This window comes from Tachysurus vachellii, chromosome 5 (genome assembly GCF_030014155.1).
Source record: "Tachysurus vachellii isolate PV-2020 chromosome 5, HZAU_Pvac_v1, whole genome shotgun sequence".
In the NCBI taxonomy this organism is placed as follows: Eukaryota; Metazoa; Chordata; class Actinopteri; order Siluriformes; family Bagridae; genus Tachysurus; species Tachysurus vachellii.
In genome coordinates this window covers 12984738-13005657 of record NC_083464.1, presented here as the reverse complement: position 1 = coordinate 13005657, position 20920 = coordinate 12984738, and the positions used below count along the sequence as shown (strand labels likewise).

Genomic DNA, 20920 nt, shown 5'->3' with positions numbered 1-20920 from the left:
ATCATGACTAACCAGCCTGCATCACTCTGGTCAAAGACACAACATAGAGGCTAAATTAGAACAAAACCCTAAATACTGATAAGGATCTGAAAATTTAGGGACAGCTTTTAAAAATAGTCAAATAAAATAATTAGGCTATAACAATACAGACACACAAAGGGCTGTGACCCAAAAGTAAGGTGAGGTTTATTCTTTAATTCCACAACTACAACTGATCTGAAGCCACAAGGGGCAGCAGATATCCAAAACTCAGTCTTCTTCATCTCAGACAGACTGGCAGCTTGACTCCATGTGAATAAGGTGGCATGTATGGCACAGCAGGTGGCCATCTAGTGGGTAACAGCGGTGCCCTTCTTCATCATTCAGCTCCATCTTACAGTCCTGTAGAGAAAGGAGCAGCTGTTTCAATTTCGACATTAAAGCCCTAAGTTTTTGTCCTGGGAAAAACTTCACGCTGTCAAATTTTACCATTTCTAGCATTCATAGTTCTAAAAACTACTGAAAAGGAATATATTCATATATCTTGCATGTATCTCTGGCAGAAATAAAGCTGTAGCATTTTTAAGGCTGTGTATCAGTAAAAGTGATAATGAAAAAAAAAATTGAAAAGTGAAAAGAGAAAATCACATTTAAAGATGTTTTTCCAATTTCACTGAAGGAAACTCCACTTGTATCTGCATTTATAACTGCTCATAACTGTGCTGGGATGTTGAACCATGTGTATCACTTCACTATTGTGTTCACCAAAAAAAGTTTCTACTTTCTAGTTTGAAAAGTTTACTATAGTAGAGCTAATGACAACAGACCTGGCAAATGACTGGTTTGAGTATTTCAAAAACTGCTTATCTCCTGCAATATTCACTCACAACAGTCTCTAAAGTTTGGTGCAATAAGGAAAAACATCCAGCGAGCAGCAGTTCTGTGGACAAAAAAATCCTTCACTGCTTTTAAAAAGCAGCCTCATTGTTCTCACTCCACTGATCACTGTTTTTTTTCCCTTTTTTCAAAATAATAATTCAATACATAACATATATAAATAATAGTCAGGAAAAAAAATCATAATAATTTGGGTAAAATATATTTAGCATAAGTTTTGGCAGTTGCCTGCTTGCCAGGATTGAGCCACTCCAGACCACCACATATATAGTTTATACAGAAATAAAGTGTTTATCGTCACCTACGAAGATATGATTTTATAAATGAGTGAAAGGTGAAGAGTCATTCTAGTGAACAAAGCTGTTTTGATTAGCAGAACCTAAAAACAAATCCTGGAGTTTGCTGCTTTTTGAATGATTACTATACTGTTTCTGGCAGCTGCAGAAGTATAATTAAAGATTGCTTTGTGTTACATCCACAAATCAACAAGGGGAAAAAAACTGATTGATGAATAACTTAGACCTCTTAGAATATGTTTCATTCTGCCACTGCAGTGAAGGGAGTTGATGAGTACAATTCACTGCAAGCTCACTTTGATTGCAAGAGTTTCTGTGCTCATTAGCTGCCTATCAGAATACAGCACAGCTGGAGAGTGCTTCAGCTGAGCCCAACATGGCTGAATGTTACAGATCAAATGCTTTTCAAATGCACCGCTTACCGTGATGAGCTAATCGCTCGACTTAGTTTTTATGGTTATACGTAAATATTTATTATTCTGACCTAAAAGACATCTGTAACTAAATAAATAATGTTATAAATATAAAGATAGGGTTATACTGCTGCTGTCGTCCTAGAGGTAATTCAGTGTACTCGTTTTTTCAGTCGTAATTTAACTCACCTCACAATGGTAGCATTCTACATGATAGTCTTTATCCATAGATACCACTCGAATGGTTTCATCAGACCCCTGAAAGTACAGACATGTGGGGAACTAGATGTGAAACACTGTTCAATTAACATGGCATTGTACATGATAATTGAACATGTGTACATGTGTACACAAATACACAAAGATTCATATTACATACATAATATTTCCTAATGATGGATTATAGCGAGTGTGGTAAACATCACTGCTTAACCTGTCCGGAATATGTACCATCTAACAACTAGACTCATAAGGAACATGATGTTTTCTGTTGTTAGAGATATTTCTGTAAGTGTCACATTTATTTCTAACCTCGCATCTGTCGTTATATATATTCTTGTATATCCACAGATAAACAGCTTCTTATCTAGCCTTAAAACAAAACAAACAACAAATTACACTGCACTCAGCACTCAAGGGGTCAGTGTAAAATTCCATTCAGGTTGGGTCAAAGCAGATAAACTGCCCCCCTGCCCTAGTTTTTACTCCAGGGCAACATTACTCAGAGGTAATCACCAAATATGTCCTAGACCAGTGGAGGAGGGAGCAGGCAAAAATGGCATCATGTTTCTAGGCTTGAAGAACAGAACTTAAAAACCTTACACCTTATGTGTACCAAAACAAACTAATCCAAATCCAAATCCAAGCTTTCATAAGTATTTTGGGAAACTGTATTAACGGTACATTTGATTTGAACTGAAATATTATGACACATAGTTGCAAGCATATCGCTTTGGTTGGTTTCCTGCCAGCATTCCAGTTAGTTAAGTGTGAATAACAGATGTTGACGAAGTCCAAGTCAAGTCTATAGTCTTGCATTTAGTTAACGCTCAGCTCATTAGTGTTAAGTTTTTTATTGCACATTAGGAAAATGCTGCAGTATTCATTCTAAGGAAAGAACTGCAGTTGCATAATCTGGTTAATTTATTATTACATTATAAGCATTAGAAATAATTAAGAATTCCAATTTGTTTAAGATAAACCCAGTGTATATAAAGCAAAATATTTCGATCAATCCGGGCCAGGACGAGATAACCATTAAAACAGTAATGTAATCAATAATGCATGCAAATACTTTAGACATTAGTTCACTGGTTCAAATATGCTCCTTAGATTCAACTGGGATATAAAATGGGGTTCAACTGGGATATAAAATGATTGTTTTTGTTAACAAGTTCAAAAGCCTTACTGCATTACTAAGTATGAGCTCCAACAGAAATTGCCAGATACACCACAGTGTAAATAAATCTTGTATGCAAAAAAAATATGTCTACTGGTTCTTGTTTTTTTTTTTTTTTTTAAATCACGGTTCGAAATACCTAATCCTTCTTCGGTCTAAAATTAATCTTATGACAAGTGCTAGAAACCCAGTTATATTGTGGTCCTTGGCATGCTTTCAAAAGTGAAGTAGCCTTTGTTTAGATATGTGAAGTGGACATTGATTCATATATGCCTGCATATCTTTTGCAAATCTGAAAGATTGAAGTGAACATCCACTAGATTTCAAGTCTAAACATCCCTGTCTGACTGGTTACCATGTCGACGTGTCAAATGTTTAGCTGTTTCATGCCAGTTATTGTAGGATGCTATCTGTCACTGTGCTGTGGCAAGAAGCTGAGAAACACACGAATGAGCTCCATTAGCTTTTCTTTAATACATTCAACTATTGTCAATATTTTTGTATTAATGTAAATTGTATTGAATGTATTTAGTAATCAAGTAATATGTTAGGTTTAAAGGCTACATAACCAAGCATTTTTTATTGTTTTTATATTCAAACATGGACCCTAATCATGAAATCATTTTTTTTTTTAAACACAAACCTTTGCGATGAAACCCATGCTAAAAGACACAATAGCATTTCTCCCAGTATCCAGATCATATATACTGAATATGACGAGAACTCCTCCAGTAGCATAGCTTTGATCATTAAGGAATAAAATCACATAAAAGGCACAGGCACTTAAACCGTGCGAATGCTCTGGTGCTATAAAGCATGCATGCAGGAGGTCTTGTGAAATTAGATTTTTCTATAATATCAGTAATATGTGGGTTGTGGAGGAAGGGCTGTGCTAAACAGATTAGTGATTATATATACACTAATGTCCATTTATTCTGAAGACTAACATTTACACTGTCTCAGAGCAGCGAGAGCCCTCCTTGAAACCACAGATTCCACACTGTGCTGTGGAAAATTTTGTGTTTACAGCTAACAGCTCCCATCCCCTGTGGCGCTGCAAAAAAGGAAAATATTGACTGTGTTCAATGGTGTGAAGTCAGGAGGCTTACCTCAGGGGGCAGAATTGGCTGACTGCATGCTGCACACTTAGGAGCAAGAACCCTAAAAATCAGAGTATAGTATTTCAGTACCAAAGGCAGATGAACAAACCAACTTTGTAAAGAACCACAACCTCTCTAACTTCAATCAAAATTCTTTTATAACATTTTTCAGAGGGAATAAAGGATATTGTGATCTATGTCTGAGGACAGAGACGGAAAGTTAGACGAAGAGGTGGAGGAATAAAAGGTGTTGGACCAAGCTGCATGTGTTCCAGCCTCTGCTTCTTGTGAATAACGTATAAAATGAAAGAGTTTAGAATAAACCAAGGTTTATGCACACAATGGGAGAATCTTTTAAAGATAAGGACTGACAGTTTACTTCTTTCCTCAGACCTTATACAGCTCTTCTTTGGATCTCACCTCGCCTACTAAACACTTGCTTTTATTAGCTCACTATCACAACACCTGCATATATGAGGTTGTCTTTCATGACAAGACAATACCTATTAGGGTAAACCGGGGTATATCATATGGATATGACATCATTTGATGTATTTTCATGTCATTCCACGAAACAGGTGTGAGTTTGTTTGCACTTCGATTTCTCATTTTTACACAATTTTGATGAATGAAAGGCAGTTTTTTTGTCCTTCCACAAAAATGACTCCTTCTGTCTCACAAATACTTTTAACAAAATGTTTAATTTATAGATACCAGATTACACACAGGTAGGAATGTGAGAGAGTTGAACAGACCCGGACTCAATTCCCACTCTGTACTCTACATAGCCCGGGCTCGAATAAAAGACTTGCACACCATAGAAATGAGTTGCTCAAATATCCCCTCCTGATCGTGGTCATAAAAGAGAATTTATTAGCTTCTGTTTTTATGTGGAGAGCAAAGAAGGATAGTCAGAACAACTGTGCACACTGTGTGTGTTAAAGCACAAAAATCTGTCATTGTTGTCAAAGCTGAAATATACAATGCCTTCTTGCACTTATTTTATGCAATTTTATGCATCTTTGATCATTTACCATCCAGACACACACACACACCTGTGGTAGTCTTTGACACAGTAGATCTTGTTTTCTGTGTCCACAGTAAAGGGAACTCCATCCAAGCTCTCGTTACAGATGACACAGCGAAAGCAACCTGGATGGTAGGACTTGCCCAGGGCCTGCAGGATCTGTGAAAAAGCTCTTTGTTACTGATCTATAAAAAATGCTCACTAATCAAATATTTAAACATCCACAAATTAGGCAGATCAGTGAGTTTAACCACATTTATACCCATAACTGAACTTTTGGTACCCATTATAACACTGTATGTAAATATAAGGCTTTACTGTAGACAAAAGTATATTCCCCTGTCAAAGGGAAGCTTTCCCACATATTTTCAACAGCCTGATTTTATAAACATCTCTAGACACTTCGTCATGGATTTCTGAATCCAGCCAAGAAATAACCATCAGATATGTCTTTGAGATATAATGTGGGCATTTAAACAAGCAGATTTTATACTACAATACTAAATCACTGAACACCACTGCTACACTCACCATGTCCATGATCAGGTGGCCACATACGTTGCATTTGTCAGCAGACTGCTGAAAGCCAGAGTACTGTATGTCCAAAGAAGAGAGAGATCAGAGAAATATAATCAGCCATCTTACATCTTAAAAGCATTTTAAATACAAAGGCTCTGCAGATGTTTTGCTTGTCCATCAATAACTGATAATTAAAAAGGGCAAATATATTATTAACTTTCCTTTTGATCAGTTCCACTCACATGACCTGTTTCTGATAGCTGCAATACATAAGGTCATAATGTATGTCTGGCCACAGGAAAGCTAGAGAATTCACCTCACTTTCAAACAGCTATATCTTGATCTGGTCATGGGTTTGATCCATACTAATTCCCAAAAATATATACAGATCTTAAGTCAGCACAGATATTGCCCAATCTAAGGCCTACAGACAAAGGTGTCAGGGCACCTGACAATCACACACACACACGTTTTTAAAAATCCAATTTAAGATTTAGTCCAACTTTGCTGTTATAATAACCTCCACACTTTTAGGATGGCTTTTCACCAGGTTTTGGAGTGTGTCTTTGGATATTTGCTCATTCTGCCACAAGCGCATTAGTGCAGTCAGGTGCTGATATTGGACAAGTTCCCATCCATCCTAAAGGTGTTCAGTAGGGTTGAGGTCAGGGCTGTGTTCAGGTCACTTGAGTTCTTCCACTTTAAAGTTTGTAAACCATATCTTCATGAACCTTGCCTTTGTGCACAGGGGCATTGTATGCTGGAACTAGTTTGTGACTTACTTGCAGTGAAGGGAAATTGTAATGCTTCATCATATAAAGTGTGACCCCAACATTTTGGCAGCATTTTAAGGAAGAACCACATATGTACAGTATGCAAAGGCCTGGTGTACACAAACTTTAGGCTATGTAGCGTACATTTAATCCACAATCCAACAGCCGTTGTTCTGTTTTTGAATGTTTATCTAATACATTTTCCTGAACTGAAGCCTATAAATCATTTAGTTCTAAATAAACCCATGTCATTCATCTTCCCTATTTCCATTAATCACCACGTTATGAAGGTAGTAGCAGATCTTAAATGTAGACCGTGCCACTAATATTTATGTTTGCTGTCATGGTTACATTACAACACTGTTTAATAGCATCAAGAGTGTACGTTAAAACAGCACTTAAATATTTTGAAAGGAGCCCAAGTCTAAAAAAATAACATGCAGGCAAATCAGAAGTGAACTATAAACTTTAAGCTCATAATGGAAATAGTTGTCTTGGTATATTGGACAGAACACCAAATCATTAACCGCTATTTAAACATTGATAAAAGAAAAGCTCCCATTGAACAAACATACGCATCTGAGTCTGTTCTAGTCTGGATAAGCCACACTATATAGAACAGCCAACAAAATTATGTTTTCCTTCTCTGACTTCTAATAGTACTCAGAGCTCCCTGTACCAGAGCCAGCAAAACACTTAATGCTAAAAGGTGCTTGGTGGATTAGGAGTAAATTCAGTATGTCTACACAACTGAAAAGATGTTTAAAGCAGATAGCTTACCAGAAAATCCTCTTCGCAAAACACCTTCCCAGAGACATAGTAAAATGCTTTCCCCCTGAGCTTCCGACCTGCAGGTAGCACACAGAATAACAGATCACATGCTGCATCACACACGTCTCACACACCTTTTTTTTTTTAAAAAAGAGCTTTGAGACAGGATTTAACAAGTAAAACTGTTAATTTTAAAAGATACACTTTTATTTCATTTGATTAAAAAAAAAAAAATAAATAAATAAAACTTAATCCATTAAAAAAAAATGTGTTGTCATATTCAGGTTGTAAGAGTTGTATTTAATTCTGGACCAACTCTCATCTTGTGGTCTCCATTATACCTTCCTTTCCTTTAAGGAAAGGGCATGTGTTATCTCAAGATATTAATATATTAATATAGACATAGCATTAGCATAAGGCAAAAAGTAATGTCCACGTGGAGTTTAGGCACTTGCCATTCTGTTCCACCAGTCTATCGGCAGGAAGTTACTGGGTGGACTTCCTGTCTGAATTGGTTCTTTTTTTGGTTCTCCTTCTTCCACAACCACGAGCAGGCACACACGCACGCACACACATACTCAAATGCGCACGCACATGCACGTAAGCACACACACACACACACACCTCCCACTCACAAACCCCCTGTCCCACAGGAAAGGGGAACATTCCACACATATTGTAAGGAGGGGGTACAGGGTAATGTAGTTAACCCTTACAGGCCTGCAACACAACATCAATAAAAGCCCTTATTCATTTGCCTCCAACATACAAGCAGTTTTTCTGGGGTGAATCAGTCTATTGTGAGACTACAGTCTGGCCAACACCCAATAGAATGGCAACAAATATAGAAGAGTCACAAACCACTACAGCCGCAAAAAAAAACAGTTCTCAACACTAACAGTGGTTAGCAATATGCAGCATTAGAAAAAAAAAGGAAATGAAGCTGAATCTGTGAGTAAAGTCAGGGTGTGGTGACTAAATTGTATGATCTCCTGGGAGATGATGGTTAAACGACAAACTCTCACAGGGTTTGTCTAATTTTACAGAGCTCATCCTCTCTTCTTTAACTATTTTCTACTCCCTCCTCTTATAATTATATTCTCTTTAACACCATGAAACCTGGCTGCAAAACAGAAGGCTAGAGCATTTTTTTTTTTATTAGCGTTCATGAATTCACTGTTTTGATAATATACAAGTCAAAACAATCAAATTATTAAGAAAGTAAAAGCCCATAGGATTAAAAGTTTTTTATCCTCAACAAAAAAATTTCTTAACAGCAATTTAGTCAAGTGTCTGATGCCTCTGTCACAGCATTCTTTCAAATGATGCAAAAATAACAAAACCAGTCCATAATTTTACAATGGCTCTATAAATTGTTTCTCTCTTTTTTCTATTTTTATTTATCTACAGGTTTGATTATCCTTGTTCTTAAACACTTCAATGGTGAACCAACAGCAGCAATCATCTCAGCCAATCTTCTCCTATATATACACCCTACTCGTATATCTCTAATCTTTCCCAATATACAGTATCTCCTTCTGATATATCTCTAATCTTTCCCTGGGTTTCTTCAAGACAAACATACCAAAAGAAGAAATTCAGATCTGAACAGACTGTTCTTTCCTTTCCCGTTTTTTTTTCACTCTGTCTTTATCCCAGAGAGAAGTGCCAGAGTTTCCAGAAAGGCAAAGAGTAGTCAAGACTTAATACAAGATAAATAAAATGACAGATCAGAAAGTTCACTTTGTACTAACAGAAAATTCAGAGAACTCATATTTAGAACAGTCTTAGCAATTAATTCCTATGCAGAAATACCTAATATTCTGATTGTGTTGTCTTCTGGGTTGCCATAGCTTAAACAAATCACAACAATCTGACATAAGGAAAATATCTGTCTTAAAATTTATTTGGCTTGATGAACCTGGGATTCATGCATAGATTCATAGCACACAGCATTTTTTTCATTACTCAGATCAGCCCAGGGGACTTGGGATACAATCTGAAAAAACAAGCCCCCCAAAATACCCCATTATCCCATCCACTCGAAACCAGAAAAAAAAACAACTTTGTTTAATTGTATCATATAATTATATTATTATGAATACAGATGGAAAAATGAACACACACACGATGTATTCTTTTTTTTAAAGATTTAATATATATTAAACTTCTGTTTTACTTTGAATTCCTCTTGATATTATTTTCAATATAGTTGAAAATATAGTTGGTAATACTTATAATTCAATATAATCATTTACTAAATTGGGGAAGTAGTTCAAAGTGAAACTGCATGCCTTGTGTTACTGGGTGTTCAGACCTGAATAACAAATACATCTCACACTAAAGGGTTGAGCTTTAACCAGGACAGCCCTCCTCAGAGTGTTCAAACAATCACCACCCTGTTCTCTCCAACAAACTGCTGGTAAAACAGCTGCCAAACCTAAAGCCTAACAGTCAACCCCATAAAAATAGCCAATAAAGCAAAGGAAGATTAAATAGAGGAAATGGAAATTTTATATGTGATAAGGCACCACAGGTGGGGGATCAGAAGTCCTTGACTTACACAATCCCCCCCCTCAGTGCCCAGACCTGAATCTTCTTTACAAAGCTTCTCTATGGAAAGGATGATCAATGGCTCGATGTAAAAATAGAGTTAAAAGCATGCCATGCTAACCCATGGCTTGTATCTAGTACACTTCCTGTGCCGTCCCATGTGTCTGGTATGTTTAGAAAAGGGAGGCCGTAATCTGTCAAAAGGCCATCTCGCTGGTATTTATGGCTTAGTGGGAGATTTTCTATTGATTCTCTTTCTGCTTTTCTTTTTTGAGAGCCACTGTGTTGCCAATATACTATTTCTAAATCCTATATAAGGCTATAAAGCTAATCTTCATGATATAAATGAGGCACTCATTCTGGTTTTGCTGTAGCACTAATTATGATTTTATGGTGCTGTAAAAATTCTGAAAGGAGTATCAAGGCACCAGTAGTACCAAGACTAACAGAATCCGTCTTTCTTCCCCAACCTACATGAGATAAGTCTCAACAGAATAAATCTTTGACACTTTCCCCATCCATAAAACAATGAAATTGTTAAGACTATATACTACAAGACTTTGTATTACAGCTTTGGCTCACTGTAATTTGTATCTGTGGGTGGCCTGGCCACTTAACAATGCACAGAATGGGACACTATGTCTTATTCATCTCCAGGGCTTTAATACATTCACCATTAAACCCCATATAACGGTGTACACGACTAATCAAGCTTGCCATTTCTGGATTTAAATGTCTTTTTGGTGACGTATAAGCAAGCCAGTATGTGCCTTATGCAAGTAAAGAATTGCTTCTATCTGGCCATCATGAAGACCTGCTGAGGTGCCAGAGAAATGGTTGTCCATCCAGGAAGATCTGCTATAACCACAAAGACCTCTGACCAAACCTGGTGCCATTGCTTTGGTCTATGCCTCTCACGTCCAGGGATGTATTTTTGCCACTATTGCTCGTTGTTTTTGCACTGAAATGTGAGTCAGCTGAGTGGCTTTATATAGACAGAGATGTATGTTTCCTTACTATAACATTTTAAAAATTATTGTTTGATTATATGTTGACATGAAAGGAAAAAAACCCCTGCAGAATCCTGCAGTAAAAATAAATAATCTGAACACTTCAGTTTACAATGCACTGTCCAATAAGTGCAAACACCTCCAGGAGACTGGACATCCTTTCTTAATCTCTCATTATGTTCCAGGCTTCACTCTTACAGCCTCAAGCTGACATAACACACCACACTGATATCCATCTGCTCATCCCACCCAAGGATCAGAGACCCTTCTCTCAGGCTGCATTCCTGTTCAGCAAGACCCTTTATAGACACTGATACTAGACAGCAGGTTGACTCAAACATAAGTAGACCTGTTTTAGTGCGACAGCTGATTCAGTGTATGACATATGAGGTACAGTAGACCTAACTAAGAACCCTAACTAAAGGAAACCTGCAAGAGGTCAGGACAAAAATGTTTTTTATGTTCAAAAACATGCTAAGGATCAACAGAGACTGCATTTGCCCACAGCCCAGAAATGTGCATATATCCCCTTGTTTGTGCCAAGTAATTAAGGAAGAAATCGGAAATAGCGGATTCAGCCGTACCAGAGAGCCAGTGATGCAAATGAGAAGCTTAGGAATGCCTCAGCAAATTTTCCTTTCAGGAGTTTTTTGGCACTGATGTGTAGGTGTGAGTGCCAAGTCTAAATAGAAGGTGGTGTTGATGAAACTGGTTTAGAAGCATGTATGTTGTTCCAAACATATGGCTCCTGTTTGGAACCATCAGTTCCAGCAGCACCTGGCCACACGCCACATCACAGCATGAACTCTGAGCCCACACACAATGCAGCCTGAACAGTGTTGAAGCCTGACACCTCCTCAGTGAGTACCAGTGGTGTGGCCAGCAGTGAATTTTGGGGTGGGGGTATGGGGTGGAGAAATATATTAAATAAATATACTAAACAAGATCACAGATCTGTAACATAATTTTGCCTTTTGGGTGGATACTAGACAGTATAATGATGTAGAAGACAGTATAGAGATGTATAGTAGACGCAGTAGAGTGATGGGATTAAAACTGAATTTTGATTAAATAAGGCATTGGCTATTCGATTCAATTTTATTTCTTATGCACTTTTAACAATGGACATGGTCACGAAGGAACTTTATAGAAATACTTTTAAAAATAATTACATTAAATTCTATCTATGGTCAACCAATCTCACCATATTAATAGCGTTGCCCTAAAATGCCTCTACAATAGTTCCACTGAATATGATTAAAATAACATGCTAATAATAGAAGGGAATTGAAATCTTATTTTATAAAACCAGATCTACACTTGTGACATATGATTTTTCCATTGTGTAGTGTTTAGTTCTTTAGACTTTTTTTTTTTTTTTACATCTTCTTGGCATTATTTAAAAGGAGACACACCCTAAAATCAAAATATCAAGCACAACCAGTTTACTATGCTTGCACAAGACCAAGATAGGCAACACCATAAAACACCTGGTGAAAACAACAGATGGGCTTTTTTTTATATATAGAATCTAAAGGATAAATGTTACCTGGTTGAGTAACTAACCCATGCATCCTAACACAAACACTGTTAACTCAACTGCAGAATCAGAAATATATCCAAGCCCAGGCACTTATTTTGCCAACTTTGCCAACTGGTGCAATCAATTCTACTGGTGCTATGTGTTTGATGGTGATTTTCACAGACAGCTGACTCTTCTTCTTTATTCAGTTGGGTGAAAAATAGTGACTAATGAATGTATGGAACAATCATATCCAAGTTACAGCTCTAGTGTTGTTTCTGTGCATCAGTATTGAAGTGCTACATATAAACTAAGTGTTTCCAAAACAGAGTTGTAGTACTTTGGCGCTTTAGTCTCTATCAATACCACTTTACTACTCTTTCTTTCTTTTGTACTGTAGTGCTGGGGCTCAATAATTCTCCTCCCCCTCCTATGATCAAGGATGAATGGATTTCAATGCACATCATTAAATAGACATATCCAAAATTAGACATACAGTATGCAACCATTCTTGATTTCTACTACAGCAATATCTTGCTGCTCTCTCTGTAAGACAGCTTCTGTTATTGCTTCAACCCATGTTCCTACTGGGAAAAGAATATCAAAGTTCATTACACAAGTCTTATTCAAGCTACTTCGGCTGCTTATAGTTTTGCACTGACTACAATTTCATGGCAATGATGTTTAAAGCTCTAAATGATTTAGCTCAAGCAGATCTTTATGATCTCATCAAGTGATATAACCCACAGTGAGCACATTGCTCAGCTGAGGGAGGTCTGCTGTTAATCTCAGGTATCAATCACAGCCCATAAACTCTGGAATAGCACTCAGATTCCTGCCTCCTATGAGATGTTTTTAAAATCACACAATATACTTTTCTGAATTTGTAGTAATTGGTGTACATCAAAGATGATAGAGAGCATAAGTAAAAAGCAATAGAAATTTTGAGAGGTGTATAAAATGAGGTACTTACTGCAGGCACTACAGGTGAAACAGCCGTCATGGTAGAGGTTACCCATGGCCTGGCATGCTTGATTGGCTCCAAATACAGCCTTACTGCATTTCACACAACTGCCTGGAAAAAAAGAGCCACAGTACAACCATATCAATTCTGCCCTTATTATTACATGCAGTAACCAACACTGTGGCAACTGTGGTTGAGTGTCACCATTGTGGGTTATGGGTTTGATCCCACATCAGCATCATAGCAAACAAAAATCGCTCAGCCTGTGCCAGTTCTCAATTCTGATCGTGTGTCATTGGGTGTGCATTTAACTCCAGGTTAATTCAGACATGTTGCCTCTGGAACAACATGCTACGGCTCATGTGTTCAGATTATAACATGAATTATGACATTGGGCATGAAAATGCCTGTTGAATAAACAAATATAATGAAAACAAAGATGGGAGGCACAGCATTCTGGTAGCACACTGTGTCATTATGAGTGGAAACATAATCCACTTTACTTGTTTGAGTTGGCACACATGTTGAGAATTCTCCCACATGATCAGTGTAATCAGATGCTGTTGGGTTCCCACAGATATACTGCCAAACATGACACATGCACATACCCACACACGTTCCCTGTATCAACAGGATGTGGGCAGAATTATTACAAAGGTTATGAGAGATAGCAAAGGAAAGAATCACTGAAGAAGGGTAAAGGGAGAGAGGTAAAATAGCTGTGTTATATTTAACCATATTAAATTAAACGACAGCAGTGTTAATTACTTGTGTCATGTGTCCTAGTAGGTCGATTATTATGAGTGTTGGCACATTGCAACATGGCCCTGATTACTGTTATTTCCCCTTTTACTAGTTATGTCTTCAGTGTGGGGCAACACTACAATTATGGCCCTGTCACAATAATCCCTCTCACTTGGTGTATAGTAAAACCATGTTAAAGAGCAAAGGGAAACTGAGCCCTTTATAATATGCCTCTGTTAACCTCCTTTCTTTTAACAGCCAACTGTAGACAGAAGAAGTGCGTAATGCAGACAGCTTAAATATGTCAATCCTCCTGGTTACAACCCAACCTAATCCAAAAAAATCAATTGAATTTGCTATTCTATGCAATTTGGTGCCTACGTCTTGACACAAAAAAATCTAAATGGCAATGGCAGCTAAACTATCAAAATGTGCTTTTAACAGAAAGAAAGTAGAGCTAAATGACATGATCACAAGAACTACAGTGTTGCTAATGAAACGCCAAAAAAGAAAAAACCCTGCACAAAAGTGGTCTTTGTTAAACATGTGTACATAGACTAGGCCTTGCAGTGTGTGAGAGCAGATGAGGAATGGCATGACTTTCAGCATAAAGCTGGGTTAACAGCATTAACCAGAGAACGTTCTCCTTCAAGGTATAGAGGAACGTCAGGGATAGGCTGGAATAAACACCCACAAAGAAGCCTCTGTTCTCTCAGGGTTCAAACATCACGCATTTAAGCTCTGCCTACACCCTTTCTGCCCACTCCAAACAAACCACCCCTGAAGCGTGAAGCTATACTAGAGGACAACTACCACACCCATACTCGCTTTCAGCACAATATTTTCCATACAAAAATCCCACAGAGGCTAAACGAACTACAATGCTCTTTAATATTACAGAGAAATACACCTGATACTGAAAAAATGTGTTTTTGTGTTGGTGTAAAATAACTGATCTTATAGGTAGGTACCTTAATATTAATTTTCTGCCTTGTGGAAAAACTTTTTTTTTTTTTAATATTCTAATGATTAAAATGGTGTTTAAATCCAATTTCAGAACTTGAACCCTTGGTGCCCGAAAACAAGTTACATCACAGCCATTATTCTCTGAACAAAGTACATTAGTGTTAAAATACATACCAAATTTTCCAGAGCTTAAATCTTTCAGTCCAACTTTTCAATAGCTGAATTCCAAAGAAGGGAACCCAAAGCCAATATATCTTTAATTCTTTAGCATTTCTACAAAAATTCTTTCTTCAAGCATTAAGAGATTCTCATGATATTCAATTCTGAAAACCAGCATGTGTAGCAGATCGTCATATCCCCCAACAAGAAGATGTGCTCAGCCCATGTTGTGCCCTACAGTAGGGAAAGTGATTAGACTCCATGCACATTTTCACTTTCCTGGGGACTTCAGAACACAGCTGCAGAAAGTGCATACACCATTTCCCATCTGTGTAATATCAAGCATACCCTTGAGCATGCATATGATTTGGCAACTCCAGTGTTGAAAGTGATAAACAGGACAACATGCTTTAAAGAGACAGGCAAAATTCCTTATCAATATTTTCATGAAGTGGTCTGTGCTATAAAGTTGCAAAATATGAGTGCTTTGGTCTACAGAAGCTATTGCTTGATGATACTTTTAGGAAATGACAAGTTAAACATGTGTTAAAGGACTCAAAAGACTTTTTGACTCATGATGACTAAGTTACAAGCCACCCTCTTCAAATTACTTTTGAGAGCCATCCTCTTCAAATTTCTATTTTTGAGAGCCACCCTCTTCGAATTTCTTTTTAAGAGCGTCCCTGCAGCAGTGAGCTGCAGTTAGAACTGAGATGATCACAGAAAATAAATCACATAGGCCTACTTAAAGCATAGCAAATCTTGAGTAAATATAGCGAATAAATATCAAGAAACACCCTGTGAATAAAGGCTCACTGAATTCGGCACAATTCAAATGTTTCTAATGGTTCTACATGGCTGAACTGAGAAACATGAACATAATGAGTTTACATAAATCCAACATGATTTGATCACATATATTCAAAGCCAAGCGCACCTGACATGAGAATCAAACCCTAAACAGGGGTGTTTTGGTTAAAGCTGCACTATTCTACCGTCCGTGTTTCAATAGCCTTAAAAACATAAAACTATTGTATACATAGATAATATAAACTATAGTATTTAATACTGTAGTTCCCATCTGTGGCAACATCATGAGATTTTGTAATATAATTCTTTAATAGTTTGCAAACTCATCAAACTCAATTTACATAATTCAATTTAGTAATTAAAAAGGTAAATAGAAAAGTAGGTTTAGTGTAATCAATAAAATTATTTTTTTTTAAAACAGTGTAATACTTTAATATAAATTAAACATATAAATGTTTTTTTTTTTTTTTTTTTTTTTTTTTTAAATCTTACTCCACATATTGCTTCTTTTTCATTGCATTTATCATTATTTATTGAAGAAGACAGGGTGGGACATAAAGCCTGTGTCTGTGCACAGGGTCCTATAGCTATTGGCAGTTGTTAAAGGAATTCTTCATGGTACACTTTTTTTCAGCTCTTTGTAACTAGGAAAAGTTTTAGGATGTACCCTAAGGAAAAGTTTTCTAAACAGGAAACCTGTCGAAAGCACAAAAAGATTTGTATTATCATTTTTTGTATTATCGTATTTTGTATTAACTGCCTGTCATTGCTCCTCTCTAGTTCTCTGTAGGGGAATTTTGCTGTTTATGGAATCTAGTAATAAGACATTACAAAGAGAGAGAACAGATATCAAGCAGTTGGGAGAATTAAGACAATATCTGCTGGCATGTTTGCTCCTTTCCCTTTTCCTGCTGTTTCCCATCATATCTGATCATCATTTTATCCTGAAGGAAAAATGTCAGATACACACAAATTGTGCTTAAATGTCTAGAGAGAGGTGGTCACTACATCTCCTCTCTTTGGATCTACTACTGAGTCACTGACTCTTGGACAGTATAGTGCTTCCCTATGGATATTTAATCATCATCTCTTGGATCTGGCCCAAACTATCTTTAAAAAATACTGCAACTGCTTTTCCAGACATTCCTCAACATCCCCCTGGTGAAGCAGTTTGGCTGCATGTTCATTTTCCCAGAACCTTTTTTAATGCCTTGCCTGTGAGCTCAATACTACAGGTAAAATAGTTTAAAAGTAAGTAAGTAAAAGTGCTTGTATACAGTATAATTGAGAAAACTTTGTAGAAAGAAAAGCAAAGATGATGTTTTTAACACTTTTAACACTTTTGTTAATTGGACTGGATTCGGCTCTAAGTGGCCTGAACCAGGATAAAAATGTTACTGACAATGAACGAACAAATGCCAGCTTGTAGGACTGCACAATATATTGTGTACATTGTTAATACAATGTCAAATTTTATAATACGCTATTACAGATTCTTTCTAAAGATATATTGTGCACATATAAAATATATAATTTTTTTTATCCTGTAAAAAAAAAAAACACTGAAAATAGAATAAATGCATTTTAATCTTTAACTATGAGACAACACTACCTCTAACTAGTTTCAATCATTCTGTATAAATATTGTATGGGAATATGCTATTTTTATCCACGTTCTAGCCCATAATAAAAAGGAAATGAGATGGTTTCATGTGTTTCAAGACGGACATAAAAAGCAATTGTCAGTGACCACAAGGTACAAAGCCTGAGAATAGACAGTGATGTCAACTCTCACCCTCTGTTCACTGGAAAAAGACAGAGCCATGAAAAGCAAGACCCAGTTTTAAAATATGTTTAGGCATCAGCAAGGCCAAGCTCTCCATTCGTCACTCAGTCCATTTTGTGGCCTGACAGAATGAGTCAGAGAATGAGCCACAGTATGGAGTGTGTGGATGGGACTCAGGAAGACCTGAGAGAGGACAGGCTGTCAGTCCTACGCATCACATCCTGAATGTACTGTTTTTCACTTAGTCACAGCAAAAGCTGTTATCACTTAGTGCTTTCATGTATATATGTACACAATAAGATATGCTGGTTGACATACCTGGCTGTGATGCAGGCTAAACCTTAGAAACACTAAAATAATGTCAGTATGTATGCTTCTGTAACTCTTGTTAACTAAATAATCTCTAAATAATGCTTATGTTGATCCTGTAAACCTCCTGTCTTCACATCAGGAAAAAAATCTTTATAGCTAATATGAGGACTAGGACAAAAATATTTGCTGTGTTAAGCAGCCTAATGCAGAAATGGTCAATGTCTGAAATCCTGAAATACAGGAAGGATATGATAACAGGAAGCACAGACATCAAGATTACATATAAAAGTAAACTGTGATATTCACAAACCAGGACATTTACCAATCCGATTTTGACACTGATGTGATCAGTGACATTGAGGTGCACTTTTATGTAACTATCTTTGTTATTTATGAAGTCGTGTTGAATTATTTCAAAGCGATTTTATTGGTAAAAATGTATGTCTTTATTAATGTCTATAGTTAATCATGCTATGAAAAGGCCCATAAAGGTGCAACGAGTTTGAAATACAAAGGATCCTATCTGTAATCGAAATTTTTAAATTTGAACTAGAATTATTAAAGCTGAAGCAAATTCCCTAAGGTTTAGTGCAGAGGTTTTAGGACAAGCTGAAGAGGTTAAAGGTTGATGAAAAATAAATAAATAAATAAATAAATAAATAAATATCCAAAATCAAGGATTAGCACTAGAAAGTCCCTTGAAAATCCCTTAGTCTGGACACACACAAAAACAGGGACAAAAGTTATCATTTAGACACATGCTTGACTACATCACTTGACTTGGCCTCACTCCACCCTGCTTCACTCACACTCACTCTCTCACACACACACTGTGAAGGTCAAGTGGAACAGACAGCTTGTTTTTCAATCAGTGGGCTGTTAAATACTGTTCTGCAAAAATTACAGACAAGAAAAAGATTAGTCGGGAGAAAAAAAACATGACAGTGGGAGTGATCACATCTAGCTTACCAAAGTAGTCAGCCTTAGGCTGGGCATCCATCTCCTTTTCCAGGCGTTCAGTTAGAGCTTCTAATTTTATTTCGGCTGCAGATGGCCCAGGCTCGGGCTGTACACGGAGAGTGTGGCACGGAAGTCTAAGTGCCTGAGGAGGGTTGTGGGCATCACTCTGAGCCAGCTCTACAACAGGGTTCACTAAGTTGTCTGGAACAGTCGGACTGTTATGGCCTCGAGTGTGGCACAGCACTTGACCTTTAGGCTGATGTGTTTCTGGTTGGCTTTGTGCTAGTGGGGACAGCTGAACAGCAGAGCATGTCCCAGTGCTTTGAGCAACTCCATTACGAAGTGGGTCTCCATAGGGCTTCTGAGGCACGATGGGTTCTGAGTGCTTAGTAAGGTTCACATAAGGAGAAGACTTGAGGTGAGACTCTGGTTCTCCATGAGCACCTGTGGCTGATGGATGGAACCATTCTGGTGTCCCAGTCGGTGTTAAAGATTGGCTTGTTGAGCTCTGACACAGATGAAGAGCTGCTCCATGGTTCATACTAGTTTCAGGTGAATTCGAACTCAAGCTAAGGGTAGGTGATGAGATCTGGCAATGAGGATTGTTCTTTGATGACCAAGTGCCAGAAAGATTGGCAGGAAGAGACACAGATTGTGGATAAGAGTTTCCAGGTTCCACAGATGGATTATGGCACGAGCGTGAAAGGTCTTTATTGTCATTATTGCTTCCATAGACAAAATCCCTGCCATCATGTGGGCTGGCTGGATAATGTTTCTGTCCTTCATAGCATATGGTCGGTCCTGAGAGAATGGGTGGTTTAGATGCAGCTTCATGTCTGGAGCTACTGATAGGCGGTCTGTCTTTGGTGTAAAACCTGTCATCTGCTACTTTGACATGTCCACCGTTTATCCTTTCTGCCAGGTTGTTTCTCGTCATGTCTTCGTGATGCTTCTGCATGTGAATTTTGGTCATTTTGGAGGCGAAGACTCTCCTGGTTTCCTCAAAGTCCGGGTTATTTCCTGCGTCCCTCTTCATGCGGAACAGTCCGTCTTTAGACGCCTCGTACATATTCAGGTCTTCGATAAATTTGCTCGCTTCGAGCCCCAAATCTTCGTATTTGTCCATTTCCATGGATTTAAAGCGCAAACTAAAGTCAACTCAAAGTTCGGTAAAATATCGTAAAACTATCGTCTTGAGTGAGAAAATCACTTCTAAATGCTCATTTTGTCCATGATGCAAAGTAAAGACACAAAGGTTCACTCACCAAAGTTTACTGCTTATATCCAGTCCCTGGAGGAATAAAGATGAAATAATAAGAATAATAATAATCCGCAAAATAGAAAAAAGCTAAAAAAGTTCAAAAATCATCCTCATGAGAAACGTTTCTATTAACGAAAAGGCGAAAGTGAGCGGAGAGAGTTGTGTGTGTGTGTGTGTGAAAGGCATGGAGCCGGAGTGTGTGTGTGTGAAAGGCATGGAGCCGGAGTGTGTGTGTGTGTGTGTGTGTGAAAGGCATGGAGCCGGAGTGTGTGTGTGTGTGTGTGTGTGTGTGTGTGTGTGTGTGTGTGTGTGTGTGAAAGGCATGGAGCCGGAGTGTGTGTGTGTGTGTGTGAAAGGCATGGAGCCGGAGTGTGTGTGTGTGTGTGTGTGAAAGGCATGGAGCCGGAGTGTGTGTGTGAGTGTGATGAACTAAAGCACTCAGACAGACAGGATGCTGTCCGCTTTTAAACACACACAAGTGAGTGATCAGCCTTACACAGTCCGAGTCTCACACCAGATTTCTGAGAGATGAGATTTTATACTATTCGTTCGTTTGTCATAATAAAGACACAGCACAGTTACATACGCGAAATAAGCGTGAACGCGCCTTTCAACTTTTTATACAGAACCTAGCCTCAGTTTTTTATTTAAAGGCACAGTACATTTAAAAACGTCAAACGGCAGGCAGTTAACACGTGC

At 37.7% G+C, this 20920-nt stretch overlaps 1 protein-coding gene across 1 annotated transcript; it reads right to left on the bottom strand.

Annotated features, from left to right (window-relative positions):
* Nucleotides 1-162: 162 nt before the first annotated feature.
* On the bottom strand, nucleotides 163-20470 carry limd1a (LIM domains containing 1a). The gene is made up of 8 exons (XM_060869840.1): nucleotides 18970-20470; nucleotides 13233-13334; nucleotides 7184-7251; nucleotides 5643-5705; nucleotides 5140-5270; nucleotides 4094-4145; nucleotides 1775-1843; nucleotides 163-381 (listed from the first exon to the last, which is right to left on the bottom strand). Exons 1-8 carry the CDS (start codon nucleotides 20090-20092, stop codon nucleotides 265-267), a joined length of 1725 nt encoding a protein of 574 aa, XP_060725823.1. The 5' UTR covers nucleotides 20093-20470; the 3' UTR covers nucleotides 163-264.
* Between the last annotated feature and the right edge of the window lie 450 nt (nucleotides 20471-20920).

Excerpts from the sequence above, each read along its gene's own strand:
- limd1a (XM_060869840.1), bottom strand. The coding sequence starts at position 20,092 with ATGGAAATGGACAAATACGAAGATTTGGGGCTCGAAGCGAGCAAATTT. Across the intron at positions 5,706-7,183 it reads TTTGCGAAGAGGATTTTCTG|TACTCTGGCTTTCAGCAGTC; the intron begins GTAAGCTATCTG and ends TTGGACATACAG. Across the intron at positions 382-1,774 it reads TAGAATGCTACCATTGTGAG|GACTGTAAGATGGAGCTGAA; the intron begins GTGAGTTAAATT and ends CTTTCTCTACAG.